The 21,494-nt window shown below is 41.5% G+C and overlaps 1 protein-coding gene across 4 annotated transcripts in view; it reads right to left on the bottom strand.

Moving 5' to 3' along the window:
• Positions 1 to 21,494, bottom strand: part of enox2 (ecto-NOX disulfide-thiol exchanger 2) — a 184,864-nt gene that overhangs the window by 105,852 nt on the left and 57,518 nt on the right. The window contains exon 1 of one of the 4 annotated variants that reach the window (XM_083980585.1): positions 18,789 to 18,962. The exons of the other annotated variants lie outside the window; for them this stretch is intronic. Coding sequence (XP_083836711.1) covers positions 18,789 to 18,810 — 22 coding nt within the window. The 5' untranslated portion in view covers positions 18,811 to 18,962. Of the gene's footprint in view, positions 1 to 18,788; positions 18,963 to 21,494 lie in introns of those variants that run through there. 4 annotated transcript variants of the gene reach the window in all.

Genomic DNA, 21,494 nt, shown 5'->3' with positions numbered 1-21,494 from the left:
TTGTGTGCTGGAGTGTTGGTTAGACAAACAAGCAATTTGAAGATGTCACCTCTAAAAGGTGTGATGGGATTTTTTCACAATTTTCTAATAAAATTATGTATTCATTAATAAATATATAAAAAGAAATAACCAAAAGTGGGTGGTTGCTACAATAATATTTACCTGGTATGTGCATTCAGCTCAGAGATTCAAAGAGAATTGCATATTTACCCATACCCTATTAATAACATTAGATCAAATAGTGTCATAACAGACTTATGATCTGCAGGCTGCTGCTCAAGAAACTGTCTTCCCATCTACCCACTGATGTTCGATCACAGCCTTACAGATTTTGTCAAATCTTTGCTCTCCCTGCTCGGCTCCCTTGCCAACAAGCACCAGAATAGAACACAATTTGTGACTCTGGTGTCTTTTCCGTAGAAGCCAAAAACCCGCGTTTTTGAAATATAAATCTTAAGTGGACGTTCAAAAAACTGGCTGTAAATAAACCAAGCTATTTGAGTGCTTAAACTACCTCTGCTTCCACACAGCTTGTCAAAGCCGTGAGAAATGCAAGCACAACAAAACAAGCAAATCCTATATTCGCTGCCATTCATGTCCACCTTTAATGGATCCAAAAGAATTACCAACTAAACTGCTAATCTAACCTGAAGACGGAGTATCAGCTTTAGGGGGAAAATCTGCTACTTAATTTGTTCGTTGCCAGAGGGACGGGCTGCTTACAGTAAATTCTGCGACAATGAGTCTTCTCATGTCGTATCTACTGTGCGCTGAGCAGCAGTGACTCAAAACGTGGGACTGAACAATAAAACGTCCACTCTGCATTTGTGTCACATGTTGAGTCAGCCGCTTTTGGACAATTGCGTAAATGAAAGTTGGGTTCCCAGCTCCCCTTAGTGCCCAGACTTCAGGTCCACAGAGGCAAGAGGAATAAAAGGGATGAACATTTCCTCAGCTAATCTTTAATTTCTCTTCTCAGTCTGACTGAGGGCAGGAGCTGTGTGGCACAAATGCTCAGATAACCATCTGCTGACCCTTTTGAATTCAGTTATACATTCTCAGCTGTTTACCCAGACCACGCCATTTCTCAGGAGACAAGCTTCGATAATTTGACAAAAGGAAACAATGCTCCTTGCAATAATATCATCTACAGTATTCCTCTTGGCCGTGACTGAGTGCTGCTGATGGATGCTGCAGAAACTGAGCAGGAAATGACCTTTGCAGGCAGTAAATGGCCTGGTCACTGAAGCAATCAGGACAAAGGCAATTAGCCAGTTCATAGATCACACTTATCCAGCTATACATGAGGCAACCAAGCCCAGCAGAGGCCATTCAAGCAACATAATGAATAAAGAGTCCAGCTTCAATTTGAAGAATATACATTAAGACATCTAATACATTGATCCAAACACTAGGGTGGGAGCAAGATTTCCTGTAGCTGATGCTTTGATTTGATGTTTTATCTACAGCTTTAGCCAGTCCTGACTACAGTTTTTTTTTTTTTACTTTGGTTTGAATTTGATTGGATTAAGGTGAGCACTGAGCAGAAATAAAAACAAATTTTAAAAACATGGGATATTTAGGAAAAGAAACTGTTTTCATTCACAGGTGTTGCTCGAGAGCTGTGGCAAGGTTGGAGCAGAGTGTTTTCAAGTGAGGCTGCAGTTCAGGAGCCGTCTTGTACTGTAAGTCTCCATTTCTAAACTCCAGGCTGGAGCAGGAACCGATTTTTAAACTGCAATACATCAATAGGCTACTGTATTTGTGTTTGCGCGTGTCTTTAAAATGTGATGTGTGTCTCTCTGACTATAGATATTCGGCTGCAGAAGACTTAGAGGAGTGTTATCCAGAATAATGCCTGTCCTGCCGCAGAATGCATTATCATTGAAATACGAGAGCAGGAACATAATTTTAACTGGAGTGATTCAGTGATTTCAGTCCCCCTCTCAATCAATTTCAATCTCCTTCTCAATCAATAGAGCACTTGTCTAACAGGAGACGCAGTTACAAGGCACACTGTATACCCTGTACTTTTCAGAAACCCCCCATGTCTGATGTTCTTTGTGTAATTCATGAATTATACATATTCAACGCAAAGATGCACTCCGGTATCTGGTAGCAATCATAATGCTCCATCAGTATTTTATTGGAGGAATTAAATGATACATTCAATGCGCCATTGAGAGCATTCTCTAGTATCACCAACTGTCTCTTTCACTGATGTTGCTTTGCAATCTTAATTCTGCCTGGGCAGGTTTGGGTTTAATCTTGTGCTCCTGATGTGAAAGTCCCAGCATCCCAGTTCAAGTCCAGAATCCTTCGGCCCATTTCAAAGCCATATTCTTCCCTTCTCCTGCTACTTTCAACTTATAGCTATGTTATTATGGGAAAATATATTGATAATATCATCCTAAATATAATACAGTACAATCACTAGACCATGGTAATACATCTGAATGAAATCTGGATAAACTGCTGTGTGGGGATGAAGTGCCAAATCTGCAAATTCCTGCTGTATAAGTAGATGTTTAGCAACATAAATGAAACATATTTTAGTTTCACAAGGTCTCGCCAGAGATTAGTCGTGTTGTACCCTCTGCACAAAATAAAAGTGCCACAACAGAGAAGTTCAAACCCTGCTTACTTTCTCACTTTTCACCTGCCTGGTAAATTGCTGCTGCAAGCGGGTGTGATGTGTTCATACTCAGTCAATGAACATTGACCATAAGAAGGAAATCAAAGTGATTTAATTTATTAATATTACTGATTTTCAGTCTAGAGCACTACATCACTTCAGGCACGTCAAACAGGTGCAATAGCCTAAAACTAATGGAAGCCAGGATCTGGATGTCAAGACTGAATTACTACAAATGGATTTCAGGGGATAGACAAAATAATCTACTGATGCACTGGTGATTTGTGGAAGAATTACAGACAGATTAACAAAAGCTTTTCATAATATAGAACCAGCCTTTGTTAAACTCCAAAATGGTCAGACTTCTCAATACCTTGAAGCCCTCTGGTATCCAGCCTGCCCCAGAGCAGCTGATGAACAGCTTGTCCTATTTCTGGATGATGGACCACAGCAGAACCCTAATCCTGTCTGTACTACAAGACCCAGTTCCATACCATTGGTCTGAATACCGCAGAGGACTACAGTCACATCACTGATGAATGATACCAAATGTTATGATGCTGCTTCACGTCTGGAATGTGGATGGTGAACGATTAGGAGAGGAAGCTCTATCATCCGTGCTGTTAAGTCATAAAAACTATTCAAATATGAAGTCAAAGATGCTGTTTTTATTCCCCTGCCAGGCGGATCCCTGATAAATGTGAATGGAAACTGACAATTTTAGAAAAACAGACACAACTGTTGACTCTAGTGTTGATTCATTTGAGACCGCCACTAAACCCAATATGAATACGATTTAGAGAGATTTCCATCTGATATACAGTGGAAATATGTTTCTAAAGGCGCCAGTGGGAAGGAGGACGCCCTCTAAACTTTAACAAGATGTTAATTCTTGGCTGTGTTATTCTGGACCGGCTCCAGACGAGTTATGATTGTGAATGCAAATGAATGTGAAACTGAATTATGTTATTTTATTGCACCAGCACTCTTTGTGTCATTTTATGACCGTTATAAACTATGGCCCTTCAGTCCCATATACTGTAGTACCACGGGCTGTTTGTTGGGAAGCAGCTCGCTCAGTGACTGCTGGGAGAAGAAAATATGGCTGGGTATTTGACCTGGATCAAACACTGATTTGAAACAGGTTTTCTTTCCTTTTTGAAATTCACTCCGTGTTGACTGAGAAAATGCCACATCCCTTCTTATGCTCAAATTTGGACTATGCTGATCTATGTCACTGCTGCTCACTGAGATCTTCCATTTGCATCAGACGTAATATTGAAACGTCCTTCCCATGGTTAATCATTTTCTTAATGTTTTAGGAAAGTTGATCTTAATGAGTCTAATAAGTCAGCTGCCTTATTTGTAAGGTGAGGAGGTTAACATTTACATTTTTCCTAAATACATCTGAATGAAAATGGTAATTCTGCTTCAGATTCCTCTGTAAGTATCGGTGGCATCATTATAAGCCAACCACAGGAGCTGCCCAAGTACTTCAAATGCACTCCAAAAGTCTCAGCTCATTGATCAGTAGTGGTACAGTAAATGGACAGTCAGGAAACAATGGATGATACTTTTTTCCCTCTACTGATCCAAAGCCCACTTAACCAGGGCGGAGTACCCTTGAGATCCCCGCAGCTCTTCAGAGTCCCTCATTTAGAAATCATGAAGGGGCCAATCACAGTTGTGAAGCCAACACTCCTGCCGAGATGCTCATGTTTCTCTACATGTTAACGTTAAAGTCTATATTACAATAAGACCTGATGTGAGACTTCAGCTGCGAGCAAAATGTACAAAGCTTGGTGTGCAAAGAGAATTAAACACAACCCTAAACAAGTAGACTACCATGGGAATATCTCCCCCCCCCCACGTTGCTGTGTTTACCTTAAAGCAGCTCCTGGGGGATTAAGTTCTCCCTAGTATGCAGAATAATGAGAATTTGTGCAGAAAGTCACTCATAGAGAGAGCCCCACTTCAGCAGACAATACTAAATGCGCTCCCTACCTCGTTCTCACACGATGAATCCCTCATTCCAAAATTAATTTGCAGTAAGAAACGCATTTTCTCTTGAGTGCAGCTGAAGAGGAGTCTTCATCTTGCCTGCTCTCTGGGTAGTGGTGTTGGCTAATGAGGGTCTGGTCAGGGAGGCTGACGCCGACAGCTCAGCTCTTCAAAAGCCTTTGTCAGAATATTGCTCCGGGGGAAGATTTGAGGAGCTAGCTGCCCACAGGAACACTTCTACCATGGGTATATCTCTGATTTCCCCACTGCTCTGTTTACCTGCAGGCTAAATGTCCAACCACTGTATGTGACAAGCCACATTCCGCCTGACTACTGCCAATAGCAGGGAATGAATACTCAGCATACAGTATATGTATTCATATCCACAGTCGGAGAGGACATTACTGATTTAAAATCATACATTTAAAACATAGTTTACATTAGTTTCCTGTGTTCTAAGGATTAGTCAGGTGGTTATATCCACTCACTGGGCTCATTTTCCTCTCAACAGCCTCAAAATAATGATACCAGTGGATCTTGGAAACCTTCCCGTGAGATTCTGCACCATGTTGATGTGGATGCATCCCATATTTTCTGCTGATTTGTCAGGTGCACAGTCATGTTGGCAGTCTCCTCTTCTCGCACATCCCAAAGGGGCTCTACTGCATTCAGATCAGATGACTGGGGAGGCCGCTGAAGTACACTGAACTCATTGTCATGTTCGCGCAGCCAGATTGAGATGACGTTTGCGTTTTGACACGGTGCATTATCGTGCTGGAAGAAGCCATTAGAAGATGGTGAATTGAGGCCATAAAGGCAGGCACATGGTCAGCAACAATACTCAGAGAGACTGTGACATAAACGATGACTGATTGGTATTAAGGGGCCCGAAGTGTTGCGAGAACACATTTCCCCCCGCACCATTACAGCACCAGCAGTCTCTGCACAGTTGACACAAGGCAGGATGAATCCATGGATTTATGCTGTTAATGCCAAATTCTGATCCTTCAGTCTCTGCGTGCCTCAGCAGAAATCCACATTCAGACCAGTCAAAGTTTTTTCAGTCTCCAACTGCTCAGTTTTTGTAAACCTGTGTCAACCACAGCCTCGGATTTTCTGTTCTTGGCCGACAGGAGTGAAACCCATTGTGCTCCTTGTATTGTGGTCCATCTGCCTCAAGGTTCGATGTGTTGTGCATTTTGAGATGTTTCTTTGTTCACCACAGTTGTAAAGAGTGGCTATCAGCTCCAACCAGTCTGGCCATTCTCCTCTGACCTCTTTCATCAGCAAGGCATTTCCGCCGGCAGCTCACTGGATGTTTTTTTTGTTTTTCTTTAGAACCATTCTGAGTAAAAACTCTAGAGACTGTTGTGCTTGAACATCCCACGGGATCAGCACAGTTTCAGAAATACTCAGACCAGTCCGTCTGGTAATAATCATACCGCAGTTAAAGCCACTAAGATGACTGTTTTTCTTTTTTTGTTATGTGAACATTAACTGAAGAACCAAACCAGTATCTGCATGATTTTAGAAACTGCCACATAATTGCTTGAATAAACAGACTAACAGGTGCTCCTTTCAAAATGATGATCATGTTTTTTCACATTGTCAACAAACCCATGAAAAGATGAAAATTTACAAAGAGCTGCAAAAGCATTTCATACAGCTATATGTAGCTATTTCTCAATACAAGGTCATGCATTGAGAGATTTTATTTTGTTTCAATCCTGCGTTCTGTCTATTTTTCCTTTTTTTAATATTTACATAGCAAATACAAGATATTCCATTTGACTGTAATGCCATGAATTACAGACAGGAATGTGCAACGTCATGGAGAATATGCTCTGAAATGCATATTAATGCATATTAATGTAATTTCTTGTAATTGAAAAAGATCTCTTGGATAAACTGTGGTTTACTTTGTGTCAAAATTGGATTCTACTGTCTGAACTTTCAGTAGTCCAATAATCCGTTTAATATGTGACTAAAGCAAACAATGATAATAAAGTCAGACAATTAGGATGAGGGACAAAGCCTCGATGAGAATATTCATGTCTGCTCCAGGACTTGTCACGATATCATCTGCCATGAGACAGCTGGACAGGTGCCAGCTCTCAATATCGTCGACCACCGCTGTGATGACACCCTGACCAGGCTCTGAATAAGCAAACAAGCAGTAAGTTGAGTAAACAAGATGAATCCCCTCCATTAACAGAAGGACCGCGGGCTCTCCTGCCATTCCACCATTAATTATCTGGTCTTATGGGAAGATTAGGGGAGAGAAACTAAGCCAAGAGCCAGACTCCACTGAGTGGGCCTCCCCTGTTTAATTACTAAAACAGCACAAACAAATGAAGCCCCATAGATCATGCAACAGGATAGCTCCTGAGGCTACGATCTGGCTGAGCCTGGTTCCTCTCCTCTTCTCTCTTTTACCTCCTCCGTCTCTCCTCGTGCAATCCATCCATCATTCATCACAACACACAGACTGGGGACTGTAGTCGAACTGTTATTAATGGCGAATGTGATGAGAGAAGAGACGAGAAACAAAGGGTGCGACAAGAACAAGATGCTTATCTAAACATCAGATTGATCACTTGATACACAAAGAAACCTCTCAGTCAGTCCTTGAGTTTGCTAAAGGATGCCGACTACAACCTGATCAGGTGTTTTCTGTTTTCTAGAAGAAAAGCCTATCCATTATGAAGAAGGAATAAATAAAAGACAAATGAATAATACTGTAAGTCCTCAATGTGTTCATGCAGGAGTTCTTATGATCCATTAAGGATAATTTTTACTCATCAAGGAACAACTCTGGTCTCCACAACAAATGTTTCATTCAATAACCATGAAACAATTGGCAGCATAATCAATGAAAATAATTTGTAGCCTCACATATCAATCAAGATAATCATTACAGTACTTCCTTGCAATTAATTTTTAATCCATGAAAGCTCATTTGACTGAAGCAGAGGGCACTGACGAGAAGTGCTCTCAATCCCAACAGCACACTTCCCCATACAGGCAAAGTAAGTAAGTAAACAAAGCATCCAGGCGTGTGTATTCAAACGCAACAATTGCAGCCATTTTCAAAGTTGATGTTGCTGACAGCTTCACTCCGATGGCGATTTGAGAACAGGATTGCATATGAACTGGTGAGAACACATGGGAGCTTTATCTAAAAGTTCCAGTAAAAAAACAATATCATCATCTAATCATTTCTGTATAGAGAGCGTAGATTAGTGTGATTTGCAAAAGAGAAACAACCGCAACACAGTTCTGCATTATGAAAAGGAGACAACACGGCTGATGTTAACGTGAAATTACAGCAAAGTGTCCATCAAAACAGAGATTTCAGTGCATACCTGCAACGTAGTGAAATCTTTATTGCAGATAAAGTGAATACAGTACAAAGAGTATTCTACCACTTCATCCCATGAAGAGAATAAAGACACTAGACCGGGGTTAAACTGGTCCATAATTAACTGGAATGAGACAATGTCAACTTTTTGTAGGGCAAGAAGTGTCGTCATATTAAATTTTTGAATAGTCCAATTAAGATTAGAGTGAAATGAGAAACCAGTGAATCAAAGAACCAAATTATTGACCGACTCTTTTGCATAATATTTAGCTGCTCCACTGGCCCCTGAATCAAACACATACCTTTATGGGCAGTCTGGGTTAAGTGGGTTTCTGTATCAAATTAAAGACAATAAAAAATGTTGCTACCTCCAAATATAAGTTATTTTTTTTATTCAGGCTTCTTGTCAAGCTCAACCTTTTAACTTCAGAATATATATCATTAAACCATAGTTGGCATATTCTCTGTGATATTTGTTTCCAAGTTGACTCTACTACTTTGTACTGCTCTTGGCAGCAGCAGGGTGCATTAAAGCATGGGTTTTGAAAAATGGTTCAATTCAGGTAGATAGTCCTTTGTTTGCACACACACAAAGTACAACAAAACAAAGCTGAGCAGTGACCAAATATACAAAACATATGACGATGAGAGGACATGAGGAAGTAGAAAAACGCATGCCTCTTATAACAACCTCTCTTCTTCAGCATTCAGGAACCATATATAAAGCGATATACCATAATCACCCCTGTCATCTTCAACTAACATCTGATTCATATTTTTCTGATGATTTCTAAACATCCTCACCTTTACAAAAACACTGAAATGCTCCAGTGGCCATCGGGGAGGGGAATACATCATTCACGCTGTCGGCCAATTTTCTCTGCCCAGGCGGTTCAGGCTCACACCCAGACACATGCTGCTGATTTACTGCTGTGACATATAGGACATTTCAAGACACAATATGCTTTATGAATGTGCTTCAGCAAAAAAGCAGGCTGATATATCGCACAAACCAACTAAATAATCCTCGTATAGACAAGCAGACTGAAATAAGAATTCACTTCCATTTTAAGTATTTATTGCTTATACATTGGACTATAAGTCAAATTAGCAAGGATGTTACTTGAACAAACTTTTTACTGATTCAACCCAGATGAAACTTAAGATTTGTATTTCTCATTATAAGACAGAAAAAAAAAACAGATATCATTCCACTGCTGCCTGTGGCACACCTGCATTTCTGACACATCAAAGAACACTTAACCTAATACCTCATATCCAGGAGGTTTTATTAAGCCAAGAAGGTGCTGTGGGACTCCTGCTTTGCCTGTTGGTGGTGCTGAGTTGAGCTGCACTGAGCCTCGGCCTGTTACCCCTGGAGCCTGGTCCAATTTCCTCTCAGCACAGCTCTGGTCCAGAGACCACACTAACAAGCTAAAGCTCGGCGCCCCGTTAGAAAGGGGAGGCATTTGGACACTCACTAGCCGCATGAAAAATGCAGGTTGTTGGTGCAGCCCTCAACTTGGACGCAATAATTAATCCTCATATCGATCTACCTCCCTGACTTCTGCTGGGACAAACACAAGCATGACTGAGAACCCACAGTACTCGAAGAGGAGGAAAAGGAGATTCTCCTCTCGCCCAACCCCGCAAGCTCACACATACTTGACCATCGACCTCACTGTGTCTCTAGGGAATTTTTATTTGTCTACAAAAAGGACAAAACAAATAAATGGGAAGAAATATATATGGAATAAGTGGTTTAGGAGGCAAAGGGTCCACATAAAGTATAGAAGAGGAACAAGATGAACTTGGAGAAGATGGTTATGAAAAAGTGAAAAGAAAAAAAAACATTGCTCATATTTTCGGCCAATTTCATCTCAGAGCTATTATCTGGGACACAGGTTTCACAATCCATTCTTTATCTGTCCACTTGCTCCTCCAGAGGAGAGAGGAGAGTTTAGACGCTGCCCTCTCTCTCCTGCATCAGTTTCCTGTTACCACCAAGCCTCCTCCCTGACAAACTTCCCACCCGTTTCTGAAATATGACCCATAAAGCCCGGTGCCACTATAAACCCCGAGCCATGGCTGATTTGTGAATCCAATTACCTCCCTGTCTGTAATGGCTGTGTTCAGTGCTATGATGGTAAGTCAGCTGTTGTCAGCATATGTCCTTAAGGCCACAGCCTCCGCAAGGAAAGACATTCAGCATCTTAGACAGATCATCTAAATAACCACGTTGATGTATATAGCAGCAAAGGGAGGTGGACGGGCATGAGAAGCCAAAAATGAAAGTTTAGCTTGCTGGCACAAACACCGCGGGAGAGGTCAAAGAGCATTTAAGATGTAAAGACCTATGCGGATTAAGAGAGTTTACTGGCAGAGAGTGTTGAAAAATAATGCAAGGCAAGGAGCTAGAGGCTTGGATTTGCAGCCAATGATCTCCAGCACTTGTACATTGCTCATTTTCAGGCACTAATGTAACTAAAAACTGCGAAAAGTACAGTCCAGTGATGTTAGTTTCAGCAGTCTTGGATTGATAATTCAAATCAGACTGATACTGTACATTTGCAATCAGTTAATATTGGCTGACTTAATGGTGTCAGTGCCAGCAACAAGAATGCTCAATTTAGAAACAACGTCACCATCGTATTGTTCGTCCCTCAGAGAGCACTTAACAAGTTTACTTTGCGACTGCACGTCTTGCACGTCATCCTGCCCTTTCTCACCCTGTCTCTTTCTGTCGCCGACTGTCCAATCAAGGCGAAATGCCAAAAACAACACCCTTTGAAAACAATAAAAGTCTTGATTCTATACACACTGTCATAACAGTTATTTACAAAACGAATAGGAGCTCTTATGAAAAGTGTCTGTATAGCAGTCAGTATATCATTATGAGGTTTTTACAGCCTAAAATGACTTTGATAAATGCAACCCTCGTCATTTGTTTCCACACAGTCATTAAAAAGAAGGTCTCACTCTTCAGACCTTTATCAACTACAGCTGAAACTCTTTCATATCATATATCATTCCAACATCGGTGTCCCCCGCTAATGCTTGATCTGGAGACATCGTGATTACAACCCCCCTTTGGTCTTCAGCTCTAAGGTTTTAAGTAGCTCCACTTCTCTATAATTATACCAGGATAGTCAAAATAAAGCAGAGCGTAACACATGTACCGCATTTACTGAAACTACTGTATTTTGTGACACGTTCGTAAAAGGTGCACCGTTTTCTAATATTCACGTTTGTCAGATGAAGCATTCACACCCAAGAGCAGCCAAACAGGCACAGAGTGGCATCTGACTTGAGTAAATAGCCGACCAGCATTATTGGATCTTGTTCCCAATTTGGTATCATGTAACAGGGCATTTTCTGATCCCTGACAGAATCAAACCAATTTAGACAGTCCATAAAAGTATCAAAGTACGATACCCAACCCAACACCGCCCTCACCGTTTCCTCTGAGTGCCTGTTTCGCATTATCCCCGGAAAGTTCACCGACACTGGCCTAAGGGGTAAAAGTGTAATTTGAGCCTTTGCCACAACTGCTAGTGATGCTTTTTTAAACAAGGGTTAATGAATAGCAAGAATGCCGTTGTGTTTTTTAAAGAAAATAAAACTAATGATACTCTGAAAAGGCTCAAATTCAGGCACCCAGACCAGAGCAGTGTTACAGAATACTATACGGAGTTTGGGCGGAGAGATGTGGAGAATGTGTGACTACTACAACACAGTTAACAGACCATGACAGTGAAGTTGACTTGGATTTGTCGCATATGTAGACGTCCTCAACTGAACTCTCCGTGACCATGTCACCAGGAGAGCTTTTATGTTCATGCAGACGCTGACCTCAAGTAGCATACCAACGGTCCAAAATAGACAGAGCTATAATTTAAAGAACTCGATTGAAAACTACACCACGCACGTTCCCTGGTCAAACTGTTACACTGGTGTTGTGTCATCCTCCCCATAAACGCTGACCCGATTACTCTGAAAAAAAGAAAAAGAAAAAAGCTACAGAACTAATATTGGCTAGTCAGATGTGCTGAGCGCAGAAAAAGCCTCGCATTTATCCAGCACCGGGGGTCTGACTCTAGCCAGGCTCGGCACAGTAAACATGCAAGTACAGGGCTTCCTTTGAGCTCAAACACCAAACCTTTCAGAGCAGTCCCAATGACATTTCAGATTGGGTTTCTTTTTTTCTTTTTTTCCCTCCACAGCTATGAAAGGTTTTGCACAGTGGGGATCTGTGAATGTGAGTTTGTTGATATAAAATGAAAAGAAACACCCCAAAATAAATTTAACACACAAAAAATGTTGCCTTTAAATGGAAATTTCCAAGGTTACCCCAACTCTTCCACACTGGGGCAAAGTTATCATGTAAACATGGTCCCGAAAATAAAGTTAATAGTCTTGCGGGCATATTCTACCAACTAACCCATGAAAGCACTCTCTTTCATTCTTTCACCAAGAGGCAAAATGCCCCCATATGACAGACAGCATACAGAGAGCCTCTACCTCCCTATTAATAATGCATTCTTGGTTACATTCTGTCCATCCATTCTGCTACCATTTTGTTTTCATGCTCTTTCTCTCCCCCCTTAAGCCATTCCTTCCTCCTAAAGTAAGAGCCCTATAAATCTGGGCTCTCAGTCTCTATTACAGTAGAGTGATGGCTGCTTTCCAGACAAGCAATCTCAGTGGACACCCCTGTTCTCTGGTCCAAACCACTGAACCATGGTCTCAGCTTTCTCCATTCTCTCTATGGGGGAAATGTTCAACATATCAATGTTTGGAAAAACAGATTTTGGCCGGCAGGGTCAACTCCTGCACACAGCCGAATATTCATTGGACAGGAGAGAAAGTTTAATAAATGTTGTTGGGCTACCTGCGATAAATTCTGTTTCTGATAAATAAATCCAACAGCCAACTCTTCTGATATTTAAAGAAGAAGACAACACAATGCAACCCCCACATAAAAGTTAGATTTAGTGGCTCGATTTATCATCCAGTGCCAAGGCAGAAAATGTATTGTAATACAATCCCAGAAGCAGCAGTGGACACAGGTAACCTCAGAGATGTACAACAGTAGTGTCCTACATCCCCCTGGTGATCCATCACGCCACATCTTGTGCTACTTTAAATTGCTTGTCTTGGCACCGCTGGTGAGCAGAAAAGATGCCACCGTAAAAAACAGAGAACTGCCAAATCGCCAGGTATGTGTAATATTTCTGTGAGTGGGGCTGAGAGTTGCTGTGTTCTTTCCTCGCAGCACATCGAGGTGGGACGGTCCAGGAGAAACAGCTACAAGTGTGTGTGTGTGTGCGTGTGTACATGGTAGTGACAGCTGTGGATTCTCTCATTACTAAAACACTAGCATAAGCACATGTCCTGCAGTTTGCTGGGATGCTGCTCTTAAATCTTTGGAGTTGTAAAAAGTCTGACAGTCAAGGCTGACGTGATGTCTGCGGAGGCTTTCAGTCATCCAGGACAGAGTCGGATCTCAGTCAAAGGCAACTGGACGTGAGACTTTGTAAAACAGACTTTTTTTTCCCCTTTATAAATGACTTTACATTCGAAAGTCAAGAGAGACGAGGGAAACGGGGGCTGAGAGAGATCAGGGGGAGGAGGGGGCGTTATGACATGGTTCCCCAGCTGAGAATCAAACCGTGAACATTGCAGTTATGCGGTGTGTGCCTGTACCATACATCCTCGACAATAGACACTTTGTCTCTCAACCATAGCGTTCCTGTTCTTTTTTTTCTATTAAAGCCTCTTGGATTAGCAAAATGTGTTAATGACCAAACAGCAAGAAAGTCACTTTGACTTCCTGCAGATGGGTTTGACATTTAGCATCAACATAAATTGGGTCATGTCTGGTTCACGAGAGTTCATATTTTAACAGGATATAATTAAGTTAACAGTTCATTTTGAGTCTTAGTTCAACAACAAACAAAACAAACCGCCCTCCTGGCGGCAGTCCATACTGGACCAGATGATGACCAAGAACATAAAAGTTCAGAATGATCTATAATTAAGTTAAGATCCAACTTTATGTCATTAATTACCAAACAGTATAATTTTACAGTATAAGTTATCGTCTACGCCTTTAATATGTGGTGTTTTTATTGTGGAGAGAACGTTTAGAGCAATGAGGTTAATGACTGGCTGACAGTGCCTCTTCCTATTGTGAGTCACATGCCACGTTGAGTCTGAACAAGACTATGATTAACTGGTATAAATGGACTGAACTGATTCCGCACAAGTGAATTCATGTTTACAATTGGATGTAAAAATGGGTGTGTGATACATCTGTGTGAACAAGCGGCCTTCAGGGGACAGAGATTCTTCCATTTTTCAGCGACTGAGTCTCTTTGTTGAACATGGAAACTACTCTCTAGTGTCAGATGTGGCATACATGGCTCCAATGTTTGTCTTAGCCCAACCCAACACACATGGGACCGCAGATTCCACATCACACCGAGACAAATGCAGTGATGAGTGAGGCTCTCGTTATGCGTCGGAAGAGCAGATATGAGAAATGCTGAGAAGTTGTACAGTAACTCCCTGGCAAATGGCATAATCCAGCGTCTTCAAACTGCTTCTCTATTCTTCTCTGCTCAAAGGGACTGTCAGCAGGGTTTAACAAGGCAGCGCTGCAGCCACAATCCAGACGCACGCGCCGCTCATATACGGCAAATACAGAATGAGGCAATGGCTCATTTCGTCTTTCATGTAGCTCAAAAACTTCCTGTTGCAGAGTCCTTAGCTCCAATTTCAAGGTTCCCCGCGTGGTTGCTTATCATGAAAGTGATTAGAAATGAGGAGCTCTGTCAAGTGATATGGTTGGAGCCCTGGAGTTGGTAGCCTTCGGGCTGCCAACATCTCTTAGCTACTCTATACCAGATGGCAGGTTGAACTGCTACCGCTGCCAACACCGCTGATCCTCACAGGGATCTTCCACACAAGCTAATATACTTTCCTTTCAACTTGAACACACTTTAGCTTCTCTTTAATGCTGCTGTTGTGATTCAAATGCCGAACAATAAGACCAAGTCAAATAGGGGGAGGTTTCTGGAGGGCACATACAAGGGAGAATTAGACTCAGGAATAAACAACAATCATTATCCTACATTAGCCTGCAAGGGAGATTTAGGATGAGTGGTGAGGCAATGAAACGATCAAGTTATTACACCGACAGTTTTAAATATCAGCCCAACAGATGGTGCATTGGAGTGATAGCACCACATGAAGGGGAATGACTTGATAAAAGCAGCCAAGTATCTTGTAAAAAAGTGATGCAGAGAAGTCTCTATGCAGCTTCCCATCAGGAGCTTTGTAAAATGTCTCTAATGAACCGTTACAGCTTTGTGATGGAGGGTCATGGATAAAACTGGGTGTTTTCCACAGAGCCGTCCACAAGTATGGATTACTCAAGACTTTAGCTTTTTCCATGCTGCAACTTTCATTTTTTCTTAACTGTAAAAGGGCATTAGTGAAAGAAGAAACACAAAGCTTCTCTTTTACTTTTACTTTCACCAGCATTGTAAAATTTCAGTCATTACCAAATAGAGAATGGTGCTAGCTGTATCAGTTAATTTGAACAATCAATAACCAGTCCAGAGAGACGGCTGATGTTTATACCACTGACAGCCCTACAATAGAGCATAAAACCAGAAAACATTTTGCCTAATATCACAGCACTGCAGTAAAAATCAAAAAACAGAGTCTAGATTTTTTTTTATCCGAGCCTCACGAAACACAAGCAGCAACTTTCAACTTCAGGAAAACTGTTTCTCAAATTAAGTGAGCTAATTTTTGAATGCTAATACCATTAATGAATGAAGACAAACTGCATGTGAGTTCAGATAAAACTTTATGTGATATGTTTTGTTGATTGTATTGATGATTTAATCATTATATTTATAACAACTTTAATATTACACATTTAATTATAACATAACTTCACTGGACTTGTGTGTTGGACATACCGGTACTTTTTTATTGACAACACTGCTCATCTCTTTCAGTTTTGTTATCATCCCTTGGGAAGATAAAATTCTCTCCAACAGGGGGCGATATGGAGCCTCTCATTCCTCTTTTGCGTTCACCAAAATCACTGATGTCTAGCTCGACTGCAAAAAACTTTACACAAGGAATTTGCACTTTTGAGTTCATGCACTAAACTTGCCTCGTCTGTAAACTAAAGAGGTTCCTACCTGTCTGTCAGCTCACAGCGGCATCACACGAACACCGACAGGCAGCCGAGTGCTTTTTCATTTAAGGTGCAGCGCTTGTGATGAATAACTGGTCTGAATTCAGTTGGCGAAATGAATCATTCCCGGGTAACTTTATTATAAAAACCACTGCTGGTGATGGAGTGTGTATTACTTTCCTCGTTGACTTTGATGCTCACTTCCAAATTAATATGCTGTTCAATTATTATAATGTTCATTTTGTCCAGAGGCTGTGTGTCCAGTATGACATTTCTTTCAATCAATATTAACGCACAAGTTCTGGATTTTATTTCTAGGATTTTACAGTGGTGATGGGCTGTTTGTCAGGGCAGCAATTTATGCTTCTGAAGTGGGAGGACAAACTGAGTATCATGTGTGAGGCTACATTTGATATGGCCAAGAAAAAAAATCATCAGGACAGTTTCCAGCAGTAATGGATACTCCACTGCCATTCCTGAGGCTCTGTCTTAAATAAAAGTCAGTTTATGGGGCTTTCATTGAAGTAGCTGGCTTCCCATAATCTGAAGTTTTGCAGGTCATCCATGACTCATATTTTCACTTTGTGTTTTTGTTTTGTTTTTCCCCCCTTCCGTTGCCTTTGTCCCTTCAGTTTATGTATTTTCCCTCGACAGCCAGCGCTATGAGAATCCCACTTAGTAACCACAAATTGTCACGCAGCAAGCAATTAAAAATTGAGAGTTTCCAAAGCTGACAAATCTCCTGGTATTGTACAGTAGTCCGCACTATTCGGTTTTAATTTGTTCTTCAGCCCTATCATCCAATGCCAAAGAGAGATGAAATATTCAAAGCTCATTCTCAAGCACTCCATGTAGAGCCTTTAAATCTCTCCTCTCTGACTGATCTAAGTAAAGTGCCCCCCCCCCCCCTCCCTTGTGCCATTAAAGGCAATCTAAAGATGCTCTACTGATTGATCAGAGAGGACTAGCACAGTGAGGAGGTAAATGGCTGTCACAAGGCTTGATGGACCTTTTCTCTCCCAGTGGTCATGGGGAGCTACTCATGTTGGTGCCTCTCGATGCAAAGGAAATAAAGAAGGGAACTTGTTATGTCTGTGCAAGATGAGCAACAGCGCAACAGAGAAATGAAAACCCAACATGTTCAAGTCCTGTCGCAATTTTCATCCTGAGCCACTTGTTTTCAGAGACCACATGCTATATTTGAATTATAAACTGAGTGGTGTGAAATCATTTGAATAGCTGCAATGGAAAACTTTGAGCTTGAACAATAAGCTTCAGTGCAAAACCAATTAAACCTTAGCCTATTTCCAAAATACTGAAAATCCTCTTTCTAAATGTCAAAAAGGTAATGCAGGTTATAAATCCAACATATGAGGTGAATAAATCTCACATCGGGTGGAGGATAAAAATAATAATAATAAAAAAGTTGAATTTTCTTTAATCAGTATACTCACTATGATGAAAATGGCAAATTAATGCCATGAGACTAATCTTTGACAAGTCATTGCTTTTATGAGCTTAAAGGGAAGCAGCAATTAGGCTATGAATACAGAGACAACAACAAGGCTGTGGGACATCTGAGGTAAATTTACCATGACTATAAACAGAGGAAGCTGGTGAACAGGGGTGCCAGAATAAAGCAGCGTAAGCAGGTTAATGTGAAGAGTTCAAACAGCATCCTCGCTTAATTAGATCCTGTGAGCCCAGAGAAAAATGTCCCATTTAAAAAATCCCGAGCTATTTATGCGTGGTGGCGATTCGGGAATAAATGACACGGAAATCTCAACAGCTGGACGTCACAGCCAAGAAGAGGAGAAAGAACTTATATCTATAAAGCAAAAACAACTCACAAGCCTCCCCTGCATTGATAGGCCTATATCTTTCTACTACAATGTGACTCACCGAGCTCCATTACGCTGCTTAAATATAATTGAAACCGGACTGACTAGCGTGTGAAAAAAGAGAGCATTGCAATAGCAGCGATCCGGCGTCAGCGTGGATTCAATCTGTTTTCCGAAAACTTCATCCATGAACAGCTGCATAGGCGTGTGCCAGTCAAGATAATAGCCGTGATCTATCGTATCTAATGTACTGACAAGCAAGTGCAAAAACAAACAAACGCGTACAACATGAAATTATTGATGATCTTCCTTCATCATAGAGCACACCAATACACCCCAAATGCTGACACACAAGAAAAACACACACACACACAACACACACACAGCCCAACGCTGAAGAGAGAGGCAGCACCGCGCTTCTTATGCGGTCTCAACAGCTGGTATCCGCCCGACAATCACAGCCACAATTAACAGCAAGGAAATCTTGTTCCAATAACTTGTATTGAACAAGAGGAGGATGAGCGATCAAAATGTGGCAAAACGCCACACAAGTCACGCATTAACCTGCAGTTCAGGGGATCCCACTGTAGCCTGCAGCAACAGAAGTGCACACTGTCGGTGTATGTGAACACACACAGAAAATAACATATCTGCTGTCAATGTAGGAACCGAGAGAGGAGCCGGTGTGAGAGCTGCAGAAAACTTAAAAAAAAAAAAAAAAAAAGCATGTACCTGTGTACTGCAAGAGAAACATTGTCCACAGAAGGCGAGGTGCGATTCTTGTCGGTCCTCAGCTGTAGGACGAAGTGTAACGAAGTACATACAAAAAAATAAAAAAAAATCCTTGAATGGAGACGGGGCTCGTCCCTCAGTCAGTCCACTCCGCTCCGCTCCGCTCGGCAGACTGGACTGCAATGAGAGCAGCCAGTCAAAGACCGGGACCTTATAGCTACGGTGGGCGCGCGAGCCCGCCCTCGCGACGTGCCGGGTTCGCGCCCGAAGCCGAAGGAATGCGAGCGGGTTCGCCTTCGGACGCGCGCAGCTGCAGCGACCGACCGACCAGGCGAAGTGTTTTGAGGCTGTGGCGCTTCCAGACACACGGACCTAACTCCTGCTCCTCTCTTCCGTATCAGTCCGCCGCGAGGAGCGAGCTGAGCTGAGCTGAAGCTGCTGCTGCTGTGGACTGCCCAAAAGGAGGATGTCGTGCTCACGGAGAAATCCCATATACAGCTAAGCTTCCCCTATGGCAAATCACACAGGAGCTATCAGTCCACACCTTACCCGCTGCTGAGGCGAATTCTTAATAAATAAGAATTAGGTCAAATATGAGTTGCACTAAAAAAAACAAACAGAAACCAAACTATGGCATCTTTTTAGAGAGGAGCAGCCAAGCCTGACATGCCAGAAAAGCGAGGTAATCTGGCTCAAACTTTTGACAGCTGTGCTGGTAAGAAGGTGTCATTCTGTAGTTTGCCAGTTGGAGGAGGAGAAGCAAAGAGATCATCAGTTCAATACCAATGCTGAGCATGCAGGCTGTAATGAGACACATACTTGTCCTTGAGGCTTATGTTACACTCTGTGATCTTAAATAAAAATATTAAGAGAGTAGCTGTCCAAGCTGCCTCCAGTGATTGAGATATTTATCAGAAAAATAAGAGGGATCCTTTTGCTGATGGAGTCTCTTCAGTAATCTGGGCTCTGGTCAATCAATTCACATAGCAGTACCTGGATTCAGACAGGTTTCTGTTATACATTAAAATAACACATCTACTTGACTTCTAATGTGCCACAAGAACAATTATAATATATTTCAACATATAAGCAATAAACAAACAACCGATAACAGATCTAACCAGCAATGAGGTAACAGGAAATTGTCAACAAAATCAGATGTCACAAGAAGATTCAGATTCAGAGGACCCGTTGGAAAGTAATAAAAGGCTGCCATAGAGCTGATCTGCTTATGTATAATACGTTTAAGATATTCCAGTTGAAATGTAACTTAATACCATCCCTTAAAGGTAAGGGAGGAGATCTTTTTCTGAAGATTTTTTTATTGTATTGCTTGAAATCCTCTTCACATCCCGATTGCAACCATTTAATTAAAGTGTCACCCGTGGAACGGACAACCTGGGAAAACACCATCCAATCATTTTTGAACGCCACAGACAAATTCATTGGATCATGATGCGTCTATCAAACTGCCATCTGCCCTTCCCTCCCTCCTCATGCACATGCTCAGAGTCTTTAACCATTTACGATACGGAAAAGGCGACGCCAGAGCCAGAGCTTACGCTAACTTGCTAAATTCAACGAGATTGTTGCAGCAACGTTACGGCAGAAAAGAACAAGCAGCGTTCCTGTGCTCTGGGCGGGGCTTCGGAGAGGAGTCTGAAGAAAGGGGCTTGGACTTTTGAATTTTTCAAAATGTAGCCGGCTCGAACCGGTTTTCCAGGATCTCCTATACCGTTAACTGAAGTGCCTTTATTGTCAGTCCAATGTAATAACATGTTTCTTAGCAGAAAAAGTAAGAATGTTTCACAACCTTCTGTGTACTATACATTATATCTCTTTTTGCTTAACCCCAAGACATTGGATCCATTTCTAAATTTGTCAGATATTTCTTGGTAATTTTACATAATATTTCTCCAACCCTCGTCAATGAATGGGTTAAGGTGCCTGTGTTCAGGTTTTACATTTCAGACACAAAAGAGAAAGTGAGGGATTAAAAGAACGCCTGCTATTAGGGGATGCATGTATTCTCTGTGTAACTCTTAACTGGATTGCTTTTGTTTGAGTATAAATGGATATGTTTCTTTGGTCTAAGTCCAAATATCCTCCCACATTTCTTCATCAATAGTCCCTGACAGATCTTCCACCCGTGAACCTTTAATCCTCTGTGACACGCCATGCGCTACATCACAGAGCAAACCTCGCCTGGATGTTGAAACAAGCATTTTCTCAACAGCAGATATCTCAGAGTGATCTACGAGGATCCTAACACAATGCTTTATTTGTAAGGAAAAAGATTCTCATTTTGGAATTTGTTATTTCTTCATGACTTGTTCCAATGACAAACAACTCTTCCAGTTTGGTTATATCTTTGTTATCCTGTAGTTTAAATGCAGACAGTGATTCAACATTCAGTTATCATAAGTTACCTTCTTTCACTTTTTGAATGTGAGTGATATTTTAGCCTGGTAAAGAGTCTGTGGTAAAACTAGATTAGAAAATGAACGTGTAAAAATTTCAAGTAGTGGTTCTAAAAGCAGGTCCTGAAACTAAATTGCAACAGAACCCATCAGGCCCTGATTGACTTCCTACTTTGGGGATTTTCAACAGCATTAACTACTTCACATCTGGTAATGGGGCCATTGAGAAGACCTTTCTGTTTGAGATTGATTTCTTAGATTGATCTGAGCAAAAAGGTCTTCCATT

Source organism: Trachurus trachurus (genome assembly GCF_905171665.1).
Source record: "Trachurus trachurus genome assembly, chromosome: 10".
NCBI lineage: Eukaryota > Metazoa > Chordata > Actinopteri > Carangiformes > Carangidae > Trachurus > Trachurus trachurus.
The sequence above is the reverse complement of the archived record's forward strand: the minus strand, read 5'-3'. Positions and strand labels throughout refer to the sequence as shown.